General features: G+C 38.3%; 1 protein-coding gene and 1 pseudogene across 2 annotated transcripts in view; both read right to left on the bottom strand.

Moving 5' to 3' along the window:
* LOC308394495 (interferon-induced protein 44-like) overlaps nt 1–11,944 on the bottom strand; it is a 37,280-nt pseudogene extending 25,336 nt beyond the window's left edge. Inside the window, exons 1-3 of the transcript in view lie at nt 11,909–11,944; nt 10,592–10,759; nt 2,951–3,006 (exon numbers count right to left, since the gene is read on the bottom strand). The product of the transcript in view is annotated as an interferon-induced protein 44-like (transcript). The remainder of the gene's footprint in view (nt 1–2,950; nt 3,007–10,591; nt 10,760–11,908) is intronic.
* LOC308394470 (interferon-induced protein 44-like) lies at nt 785–2,076 on the bottom strand (the record flags this gene model as incomplete). Its single annotated transcript, XM_080878828.1, has 5 exons — nt 1,953–2,076; nt 1,576–1,728; nt 1,307–1,478; nt 1,118–1,218; nt 785–958 (listed from the first exon to the last, which is right to left on the bottom strand). Exons 2-5 carry the CDS (start codon nt 1,660–1,662, stop codon nt 785–787), a joined length of 534 nt encoding a protein of 177 aa, XP_080734954.1. The 5' UTR covers nt 1,663–1,728; nt 1,953–2,076.
* Nucleotides 11,945–12,386: the final 442 nt, after the last annotated feature.

A 12,386-nucleotide genomic window follows, 5' to 3' on the forward strand; every position in this document is an offset into this window, starting at 1 on the left:
CTCAAATCAAAGGGCTTGTGTTTTGGTATTTTTGCTACTGAAAAGCATACAAGTAATCTAAGAAAAGCATGAGTCAGAAACTTTACGTCCTGCAGAAGTGGCAAAGAAGGATGTGCCGCTACACCGGAGACTGAATGGAAATAACTAAACAAAAAGCTGAGAAGGTAAACTTACGAGTTTCATGAATAGTAGTCCGACTCTAACTAGAAGCCAAATAATCTGCAACATCTGATTAAGCTCTCAAATGCATAGCCAAGGGGGAGACTAAGGACATATACAAGTCCTAATTTGGACTTGTATAATTACCTGGATGCTCGTATGGGTTGATAACCTAAGTCATTAAATATCTATCCATCCTCTTCCGCTTCTAAACTCTCATTACAGTTTAGAAAACAAGAAATCACTGATTCACAGAGGACAGTCTCACATCAAGGGTTGAACTGATTTATTTGAGTTACACAGCAGGCAACAGGTTACAAGCATATATGTGTCATTCTTTATGCCATTACCATTTTGAATATACAGTAAATAAAAAGTACATATTGATTTTCTGTGAAGGTTATTTGGATTTAATTTACGAAAGAAAAAAAGTGAAATAAAATAAGAACAAGACAAAAATCAGTACAATAAAGTTTCTGATGAAATTCACTTTTTGTGTGACTGTGATTGTAATGATAGCAAAGCAAAATAACCTGAAGAGTAACTGAGCATTTTCATTTTCTATCCCCCTCAAACATTTGTTACAGGCCAGGATTATTCAACCCAACAATATACAACCATTCATTCAATCATTTATATCCTGGTCATTCAGGTAGTCCTCTCCATAGTCAATGATCTTTTTCAGTGCACACAGTATCAGTGAATCTATGTTGTCATTCGTGTCAGTTTCTTTGTGGTAGTTCTTCACGAGGAAGATGCAGTTCAGTAGAATACCCAGGTTCCTGTTTAGTGTTTGCATCTAAGTTTAAAAAATATTGCATTTAAAAACTGAAACTGTATTGTTGCACTAGTGACATGATTATAAATTATTTATTGAATTATTTGTACTGATTCCAGCTGAGGTTTCTGTTCAAATATACTGAAATGTACAGCATGAAAGTTACTTCCTGGAACATACCTGGTCATTCAAGTACTTGCTCTTGTAGGTGTTCTTTATGTTTTTTTTGACTTCGGGACAGGCTTCATCAATTTTGGTCATGATGGCTATTTGTGGGATCCCTGCCAATACAGAAAGCAATGCAATCACTTTATCTCATGTTTTTCTAGTATTTGAAATCGTGACATCATGTAGAACATCTGCTCTCACCTTTGTCACGAGCATGTAGTCTGACTTCTTTCATCTTCCTCCAAGTTTCATCACTGATCATGCTCACTGTGTCAGCTGGAATAACAAAAGCCAGAATTTGGACTTTGTCATCTAAAGTAGGAGAACTGTTGTAGTAAGGATCCGATTCACGCAAGAGAGCTGTGGGTTTGAACTGGGGAAAAAAAACCCAAAGTCACTTAAACCTTTTTGCACGATACAGTTTCTGTATCACAGACTGTGTACAAGCATCTGGATGAAAAACATCATACCGTGTAACCTTCTTTGACATGTCCACTAATGGCAAGTTTGATGTCTTCCACATGAATTCCTTTCTCAGCGCCCCTCTCAAGCCCCATGGTGTCAGTGAAGACAAAAGAGTAAAAAGTTTCTGGATTTCCTTTCTGAATTTTAAATGTCCTGTACTGTAAATAAAAAATGTGGTGTTGTTATATTAGTGCCAAATACTAAAGACCCTAAACAGTTTTCAAAATAATTGACACACTAGTTGTGCTGACTATTTTTCACTCTTTTTATAGTTTAATGCTCATAAAGCAGCTACCACTGCAGTGTGCTCCTGTAGTCATAGAAAACCTCAAAGGAAATGAGTGTGCAACTATGATAAGGATAGATACATCCTCATACATACTGCATTAGTGAAACTATCACCAGAGGTTGCATCTGCCAATGCTCGAGTTGCGATTTTGCCTCTTAAAGCACTGTCCACAGAGTTGATGAAGCTGGACTTTCCAGCACCTGGTGGTCCATGAAGCATAATTCTGAGATGCTGGACATCTTTGTGAGGCTTGTAAGCTCTGACAAGCTGCAGGTCTCGCTCTCTTTCACTGTTTCTAAAGAAAATTACAATAGCATTTAGTGTGCACTTACAGTTTACACAACAGTGTTATGAACAAACACAAAATAACAACAAACAAGCAAAACACTTGAGGGCTGTACTACTGAGACAGGCTGACATCTGTTTTCTACTACCTGCAATGTCAGAAGCCTGAAATAACCAAATATGCATTTCTGTGTCACCATGTGAAACTATGTGAATTCCACATTGTGACTCAGAGGTTTGTGCTGCTGTAACAATTTGAATGTATAAAATTTATTCAGCAGAGAATCACTTCAGAATCAAATGTAAATGTGAGATCCACAGATGGGTTTAAAGTAAAATTGAATGGACATTAAACATAAGTTAACAAAATGATCAAACAAGTCAAAAGACTTTGATTTTCCATCCATCCATCTTCATCCGCTTTATCCGAGGCCGGGTCGCGGGGGCAGCAGCCTAAGCAAAGAGGCCCAGACCTCCCTCTCCCCAGCCACCTCCTCCAGCTTATCCGGGGGAATACCAAGGCGTTCCCAGGCCAGCCGAGAGATATAATCTCTCCAGCGTGTCCTGGGTCTGCCCCGGGGCCTCCTCCCGGTGGGACATGCCTGGAACACCTCACCCAGGAGGCGCCCAGGGGGCATCCTTGTCAGATGCCCGAACCACCTCAGCTGGCTCCTTTCGATGTGGAGCAGCACTTTGATTTTGTGATATAAAATTGTGACTCTAGGATTAACACAGAGTTGGTGAAAAGGGTTATTTTTTATTAATTCTAGTACACCTCTCTAATTAACCACACTTTTAACACTCACCCCCATGGTATGATCCTCTCTTCTGCCTTTAACACTATAAAGTAAAAATGTAAATTCTATGAGTCACATTGGAAGCATAACATTTTAAATTAATTACACATCATTATGTGTTAAGGCTGTTACACACTGAACGCGTTGTGTTTTTGAGGACAATTCCTCCTCAATAAACGCACTGTGAAAACTAAAATTGAAGCTGACGTCAAACTATGACGAGCTGAGAAAAGTAAGAAACTAAGAAAACAGCAGCAGGGAGAATTTAACGGTTGGATCCATGAGCTGAAGCTGTGTGTTTGTACAGTTCAGGATGTCAGTGGGACAGTTTGAGGCGAGGCAGGAAATTATTTTACTAAGCCGCATTGTGTAGCTGTGTGTCTGAGGTAAATAGTATTACGTGACTATTTCCATTTCAGTATTCCATTCCATTGTATTCAGTAGGGGTGCCGTGTGAGTTTAGAGTGCACTCGTTGTCTGACGCAGCGGCCTTGTTATTCAGGTCATTTTATTCAGATCCAAAACATGAGACAAATCGATCTTGGATCGCAAAAATAAATAATTTCATCAATTCTGCTTTTTACCCATGGATTTCAGTAACGTTGCTCTGCCTGTAACCAATTGCGCCTCGCCCAAAGTTCCAGTCCAGGAATTTTGTTTACATTTCCTGGAATTGTTCAGCTCAAACGGTCAGTGTGAACAGCTGCAAAAAGAACAGATGAGTCTGAACAATATTTTCACAGATTTTACACGTCCGGTGTGTAAAAGCCTCAAGTTTTGTCTTCGAGATTTTGTATCATATTTTAAATATCTTACGAGGAGGTGGTGAGCGATTTCCTGCAATTGAAATATGACAAAGTAAAAACATGTTAGCAACACTTTTCCATATTCAGTTCAGTTCTATTAGATTTTAAGTTAAATTAAATGTTTTTTTGACTTTTAAATCAAAGGACGTTATGAACAATGAACAACAATGAATATAATATGAAAAAAAAGCTTACCTGACAAGATATTTATAATTTTTTCCATTTTTTTTTGTCATCAACTAATTGTGAATTAAACAAACAGAAAAGATAGTAAATTAAAAAATAGTAAATTCGTTAAATTCTTCAAGAAACTACATTCTTTTAACTTAATCTGAACCAAATGGCAGAGATGACTCAGTCCGGTCAATTTAATAATTTAATAACTGGATTTCTTGCATTGGATTATTAACACAAAGTTACCGTACCTGAATGTCCAACTGTGCTGTGAAGTTGTCGTCCCTTGGTTTATTGTTCACACTGGTGTAGATGACGTGTGACTTTGGATTTATAAATGTCCTTTCACTTTCTTTTTGGGTCATGTGACTTCTATTATTCTCTCTATCTGATGGCAGTCTAATGTAGTTGTAGCTGCATAGCTTCTTAATTTGCATGTGTCACTAACATCTATTTCTTAAAATCTAAAACTTGCTTCTGTCATAATCCTGGGATTTTTACCCAGCGTTTTCAGTTTTAGCCTTTGTTGCAGTTTTCAGTTTGAATATTACCTTTTATCATCTGCTCCAGATATATTTTCATTCTGATTTAGTATTTATAGTTTTCTTTGTTAGTTATTCTCAAGTTTTTCCTTTTCGTCTACTGGATGTTCCTGATGTTTTTGAGAATCTATTGTGTTTGAGTTTGGCTTTTTGTATATTAGGTTTGTTTAGTTTCCTTTAGAATTGATTATATCATCTGTAGTTTCTCTTTATAATGCAGTTTATCTACTTGGTTTTTATTTTTCCAACTTACCTTCTTTTATGATTCTTTTCTGTTTCCTACTTGTGTCCCTGTATCTGTCTTGTCTCTTTGTGCCCTGGTTGTCTGTTTCCCTATTTATTTGTCTCCCATTCAGTCATATCCCCCTTCCTGTTGACTGTATGTGTGTTTGTGTTACTTCCTGCTTTACTTTGATAGTCCAAGTGCTTGATATTGAATTTTACTCCCCTCATCTAGTTAATCCTGATTTGTTCCTTGGTTTCATCTGCATTTATCGCCCTCCCCTGTCTAGTACTCCTGTTCTCCTCTATGTAAGTTAACCCCATTGTCTTGTTATTCATTCTGCAGTTATTGTCTCCATCTTCCACTGTCCTTTGTCATGTCCTATCGTCATAATTTTACGTTACTTGTTTCCAATTTTTTGCACTCCGCAATTTTCCCTAGAACAAAAACTTGGGAACACAGAGCAAGGAGTGCAAAACTATTCCTGGCTCCAGTGTTCCTCTGATTTTGCATCTGTGTTTTGATGAAACATTCAAGCTGTTAAGTTCATCTCCGGTTTCTCAAGTTCTGCAACCATTTCTGTACACAGGACTAAATGATAAACATTCAACTGTACTCCATATGGTATATAATGTATGTGAAAAGTAAAAAACATCATGTTGGCAAGTTTGTGTTAATAGGAATGAACAAAAAAAGTTATTGATTGAAATAAAATGAACTGATCTTCAAAACTGGAAAGGAACATTGTGATAAGGAATATTAATAAACTTTTTAGCAGAATGATATAATGAAATTAGCATAATTGTTTTTTATTTTCTAAAGAATATTGCAGCGGTTTGAGATGACAATTTTTAAGCTTGTAGTGTGAGTCACAAAAAAGAGAAATTCATTGAGAATTTCATATCATTATGATATCTGTTATCATATGTGATATCAGATATGATTGTTTTGTAATTTTTTGTTTATTAAGTTATCACATTCCTTTCAAATTATTCAATTTGAGCAGAGTTGTGCTTTAATTTCTCAAGAGTATGGCAGCAGTTTGACATTAAACAGATGAACATCTGCACAAATTTTTAGTAGGTGAGGAAGAAGAAGAAACACTTAGATTTTCATGAGAACACAAAGATTTTCACTGAATTTTTGATATGTCATCACATTCTATTGAACCTGTTTCATTTGAGCATAAAGGCCATTTAAGTTCTCTGGAATCATGCAGTCGTTTGAGATAAAACTGCACAGATATAGTGTGGAGCACCTGGGACCCTGTTCTTGACACATACGTAGCAGGGTCTAGCAGTCTGGCATGCCAGGCTTCTCATTGCCTCTTGTAAATGCTGTTAAACAATGTTCTATTTAGAGCTCATGATGTGGATGACTGATTTATCATGGATTGTGTAATTTCATGAATATGTAATTTCATGTTAAAAATGTCTTCATTTAAAATGTATATGTGTAATGTGTAAGGGCTAATGTCTCATGAGAACACCCTTAGCGAGATTATACAAGAGAGAGTACAATGAGAGAGTATATTTCTTTCTTGGACTGCGGGTGAGCAGATGTCACTCATGAAGCTCTGCTAAGCTAAACTAAAGGTTTATTGAAATCAAGGCAAAGTAACACAAAGACATCAGGACCTCTTTTCAGGACAAGCGGTCAACGAGGTATTTCTGTCTTTATTTTATGTTTGGACTAAATATATGTACTGTAAAATTGCTAATGTGTGTGTACCGTTCACTCAATTTAAACAGTTCTCACTGTGTATTGGCATAATGGTGTACTGGGGTTAAGGCCTGAAGACTCGATGGTATAACTAAAGAGCAGAGAAAGCCCAAGTAATAAACCCCTGTTTCAAAGAACCGACCTGTGTCTGTGTTGTAGTGAAGAGAGCTACACCTCTCGGCCTTTGGGACTCCTGAGAGATGTTATTGCAGTTTCCGACCCTCATTATCAAGTACATTTTGTGACAAAAACACTTGCTGCTCATGGTGGTGCTGTGTGGCAAGCAGAGGTAGGACCCAAATGCAGGACTCGGAAACAAAAGGTAGTAAACTAAAGATTCAAGAGTCAAGAAGCTTATTGTGATGTACACTGCAAAATACAGATGGTTATGAAGAGCAATGTAATTCTTACCTTGCAGGTTCCCTTCACACAACAGATTTACAGTTATGGATAATTACAGTTCGACAGTAAGTCAGAGATTTAGTAGCCTGATGGCCTGTGGATAGAAACAGTTTCTTAGTCTGGTGCTCCTCGCTTTCACATTTAGGCAGCATCTGCCAGATGGCAGGAGTGTGAACAATGTGTGCTGTGGGTGGGTGCGGTCCTTGATGAACCCCTTTTCCTGACCCAAGTGTTGTAAATGTCCTGTAGTGATGGGAGGGGTACTCCACAGATGAGTTGTGCCATTTTAATGACACGCTGGAAAGCCTTTCTGTCCTGAGTGGTGCAGTTCCCGTACCACACTGTGATGGAGTTTGACAGGATACTCTCCGTGTGGAGGATTTTTGTATGATATGTATAACTATGTAACTATATACTCTATATCTCTATGTGCACTGAACATATATATTTTAACTTTCACATAGAGTCTTAAGCACAAGACATTTTGCTTCACCGTGGTTTATTAAGGTTTTACAGTAACAGGGCAGTTGGCAAGCGGACTGAGGTATGTGATGAGAGGTGATCTGTTGTTATATTTTATTTAACTGAACTGTGTAACCCCTTGATGCTGTTTGAAGTAACCCCTTTTGTTTTATTTAATCTGTGACTGTATATCTCAGAATTACTTGTTTTGAACTTACCTGAATTAACTTAAGCTCATTGTTGTTATTGCTCATTGTTATTAGTTCAAAAAGTACTGTACGGTATCAACTTTTTCTTATTTTATAGTTTTCACGGTGCTGAATGTCAAGAGAATCAGCCGTGTGTAGAGAGGAAATAAATGGCTGCACCCGTTAGAGACTCTTCTGTCGTTCTTGATGCCAAGGCTGCTACAATCTATACCAGGGGTCGGCAACCTGCGGCTCTGGAGCCGCATGCGACTTTTTTGTCCTTATACTGCGGCGCTCCGCGTGGTTTGGGAAAATAAATTAGAAGTATTTCGCTGAAGTGTATTTTATTTGTGTTTAGTTCTTTTTTTAACTTGTAGTTCTAAATCGGAAGATTATTGTGATTTTGAAATATAAAAATAAAATTATATCTTATTATTTTTTCACTGCTCAAAATAAGTGTCACACTCGCGGAAGCCGGTGTACCCGCCGAAACGCCGTGTATTTATCGAGACTTTCGACCCCAGGTAGGCCAGTTATGGATCTTCGGATCCACATTATGTCAGCAGCTGTTCTCCACCGTGAACTATGTTAAAACAAACACCACTCACGCCTCACAGATGACAGCTTACAGTCCTGCGTAAAGATGAAAGTGACTTCGTACAACCCCGATTTGCAGCCGCTGTGCGCAGAGGTTCAGGAGCAGAAGTCCCGTTGTAAACATATCACGGCAGACCCGACGATGTTTGCATGAACAGGCTTTTCAGCATCTCTTTATTGACCACTTTTCACACACGGTTGCTGTACGCACACAGCCGGCTGTAGCTTTTCAGCTCACAGCCCGACAACACAACAGCAGAGAGAGCACAGACTTTAAGGCGGCGAGGCGTGATCGCGGGTGCCGCTCAGGTGCGTCGCCTCCCCTGCAGCGGCGCTGCAGACCACGCCCCGCCACACACATTAACCAGGTAAAATACATATTTAGGCAGAATTTTGCAAATATATATATATATTTTTGTTAGCAGCATAGAGCTTTTTTTCCAATTACTTTTTAAAAGTCAGGTCAAGGCTCCAAAAGCCCAAAGGAGATATAAGGGTGGCACACAACAGTTTTTGTTTGCTGGATCATTTTAGTTCAGCTGGGTGTCTTTCCTTTTTGTTATATTTCTTTAAGAGTTCAAAATGTGTTAATTACATAAATAAAATGTAATTTTCTCTGCAGCACTTCATGGATTTCATAAGTAACACACCTTATTTGCTCTATGGATTCTTTTAAAAAGCAGTTAAAAACTTTTCTGTTCAAACAAGCCTTTTGTTGATCTATGTATTTTATATTCTTTACATTATTTACATTTGATCTTTTACATTGTGTATAATGTCTATTGATTGTATTGTTTATTTTAATATTTGTGTACAGCGCTTTGTGACTGCCTGTCTGTGAAAAGCGCTTAATAAATAAACTTTACTTACTTACTTTAGTTGTTCACACAAAGCATAAAAGTAAAAAACAATATATACAGTGTTATCTTCATTTTAGATTTCAAAAAGTATTTGCGGCTCCCAGTGTTTTCTTTTGCGTGGAAACCGGGTCCAAGTGGCTCTTTGGGTGTTAAAGGTTGCAGACCCCTGATCTATACCATCTAGGAAAATCCCTGTATTCAATGGTGATCCTCTTCAGTACATCTCTTTCATTGGCGCGTTTGAACAAGGAGTGGAAAAAATTGTATTGTATTGTACTGTATTGTTTGGAACAGTTTACAACATGACAGCCAAGAGAGCTAGTACACAGTTGCCAATATATGGCTGCAGGAAAAGGCTATATACAAGCAAAGCAAATGCTCAAAGAACACTGGAAATGAATATAAACTCGCAACTGCGTACATTGAAAAGACATTATCCTGGCCTGCCATTAAAAAAGAAGATGTGAAATCATTGAAAGCTCATTCTCTGTTCTTACATGGGAGTTGTAATGTCATGAAAACCCTGCAATGTATGCAGGAACTGGATATGCCAAAGAACATGAAAATCATTTTATGCAAACTGCCATACAAAATGAGAGAGAAATGGAGCCTTTGCATATGATATACTGAAAAATTCTAAAAATTTTCAAATTCTTTTGGGTCCTTTATTTGGGGACATTCAGAATGTAAGATCAACAATCCCTGTCTGAAAGGTCAACAACAAACTGAAGGAAGTTACACCCAACCAAACAAATTAAAGGGAACAGCTTTGCTTCTACAGTCACACCCATGAACATGGATAAAACTTACAGCACAGGAAGGTTAATTACCACAACAAACCATGACTTTACAGTAAAGGCATCTTTTGTCTGCTGTACTCAACAACACACACTGGAGGAGTGCCAACAGTTTCAGCGGAAGAAGCACAGAGACATAATGCTTTTTCTAAAGAAGAAAGGGCTGTGTTTTGGTTGCTTATGTGCTAGGCACATAAGTAAAGACTGTACAAGTGTTTGACATGTAGGACATGTGGTAAAGGTCATCTCACTGTCCTCCATATTGATAACAGAGACACAAATAGTTTAAGTCCAGAATCCAGAATCCACACAGAAGAATATAACTCCTATAAAAACATGTGGTCATACAGGGGCCAGAAGAGACAGTGGTTTGCTTTCCATTCTGCCAGTTCAAATAAAGTCCGTTAAAGGTAGTCATGTCATACAGATATATGCAATTTTAGATTTTGACAGTTCAGCTAGTGTCTGTTCAGAGCATATGCAAAGGCTAAAACCTGTGGGCAAACTCACTGTCAGGGTTCCTGGGTCGGTGACCCAGTATTTTCAGTTCACGTTCACTGTTTATCTTCTGCCTGTTCCACTTCCTGTTTTATTGTGTTAGCCTTGGTCCATGTGCATTATGTTCCTTCCTCTTCCCGTTTATCATTAGTTCATTATGTTCAGCTGTGTACTCACCAGGTTCTAATCTCTCATCACTCAGCCTGTGTATTTATGTCCCTCAGTTCAACCAGTCCAATGTCGTGTCATTGATGTTATTGTGATGTTGTCTCTCCGTCTGTATGTTCAGTTAGTCAGTCAGTGCTTCAGTCAGTCGTCCAGCCAGCCATTTTCTCCCTTTGTTCTGTTCATCCACTCCTTATAATAAATCGTCACCTACCTGCGAGTCCTGCGTTTGGGTTCCTTCTTCCTCGCCTCCACCCAACCGCTGACACTCACTTTCTGTTACAAAACGATGGATCAAGAAAAGGTTGTCTCTACACACTAACTTGCTGGTCTTGAAATTCCTGGTTTGGGCAACAATGCCTTCTATGAACTTCCAGAAGTCCTAACACAGGAAAGGATGCCTGTCACTACAGATAACCTTGCAAAAAAACAAAAAAAAAACAAACAAGATCTTATTTATTAATACTATTTGTATTTTATCTATTTTTTATCCATCATTTTATCCAGAAAGAATTTCATTGTACAGAGAAATGCTTTTTTCTTTGGACACATGACAATAAAAGCTTTGACTCTAGAATCTTGAATTTGTGGCTCAACACTGTCCTCTAGTGGACCAAAGAATACTCAAGAGGCACTCTGACAGTGGGTTCACATATGGGGCTGTCTGCGAAAACAGGTGCAGATATAGCAGCAGTAATTACAACAGATAACACTCTCTAGTGAACATCAGCTCTGAACACTGAACACAATAAGAACAATCAAGTAATTAACTAAAATACAGTCTGTAAAGCAATGTTTTTACACTGTTTACTATTACAATGTTGCTACTCTCACACTGGCAGAAAACAAAAATGGTGTCAAATGATGATGAGCTGATAAAAGTAAGAAACTAAGAAAACAGTAGTAGGGAGAATTTCCTGGTTGGATCCAGGAGCTGAAGTTGTGTATTCGTACATAGTTCAGGATGTCAGTGGGCCAGCTTGAGGTGTTGTTGGCAGAGTTGGGACCAGATCTGAGGAGGCAGAGAAATCATTTCACAGAGCTGACTGAACCGGAGCATCGTGTAACTGTGTGTCTGTTGTAAATAATATCACGTGACTTATTCTACTTGGTTCGTCAGATCTTTTTGGATCCGAAAAATGGGGCAAAACATAAATGCCGCGATTTACCTGGGATTTCAGTAAAGTTGCTCTGTCTGTAATCAATCTCACCTCGCCCAAATTTAACATAATTTAGCCTGACTTAGGTTGTGTTTTCATTCTGATTTAGTATTCATAGTTTTCTTTGTTATTTTTTTCTTTTGTTCTATGTTCCCTGTGCATAATCTATGTTTCTGTTAAGTCTCCCGTGTTTAGTCAGGAATCAGTTGTTTTTGATTTTACTTTGGTCCGTCCAGTTTGTACCAGTCCAGTTTGTGTCTTAGTCTGTGTCTCAGTGTTTAGGCTTCCTATTTTATTTTGATAGTCTCTCATCTCATGTACGTTGTGTTCAGTTTAGCGTCCCCTCTTGCTAGTTAATTGATTCTGTTCACCTGCGCCTTGTTTTCCCCAGCTGTGTCTCTTTCCATGATTGCGTGATGTCTATTTAAGCCCTCAGTTTTCTTTAGCGCTCTGTCATAGAAGAGAAGAGGATATAATCTTGAGAGTAAGAGTTGGGCACACAGGCTTGAATAGCACACTTAAAAAGATGGATAACATGACACAGGGAATTGTGACTTCTGTGGACATGAAGAGACATTTGAGCAGTTAGTGTTGGAGTGCAATAAGTACAAGCAAGAAAGGGAAATATTGAAGTCTGAATTGCAGGAAAATAGAATTCACCTAAGGGTAAGGGACATATTTCAAAGGAATGCGGGGGATGTAATTTATAGGGCAGTGTTTGGATTTTTAAGATCGACAGGTGTGTATCCATGACTGTAGACAAACTGCTCCAACCCACACTCCAGTCCAGAAGGTGGCAGTAAATGCACCTAAAAGTTGTTTGCAAACCGCCATTTATATGTAGGAGAA

Source organism: Rhamphochromis sp. 'chilingali' (assembly GCF_963969265.1).
Source record: "Rhamphochromis sp. 'chilingali' genome assembly, chromosome: 3".
In the NCBI taxonomy this organism is placed as follows: Eukaryota; Metazoa; Chordata; class Actinopteri; order Cichliformes; family Cichlidae; genus Rhamphochromis; species Rhamphochromis sp. 'chilingali'.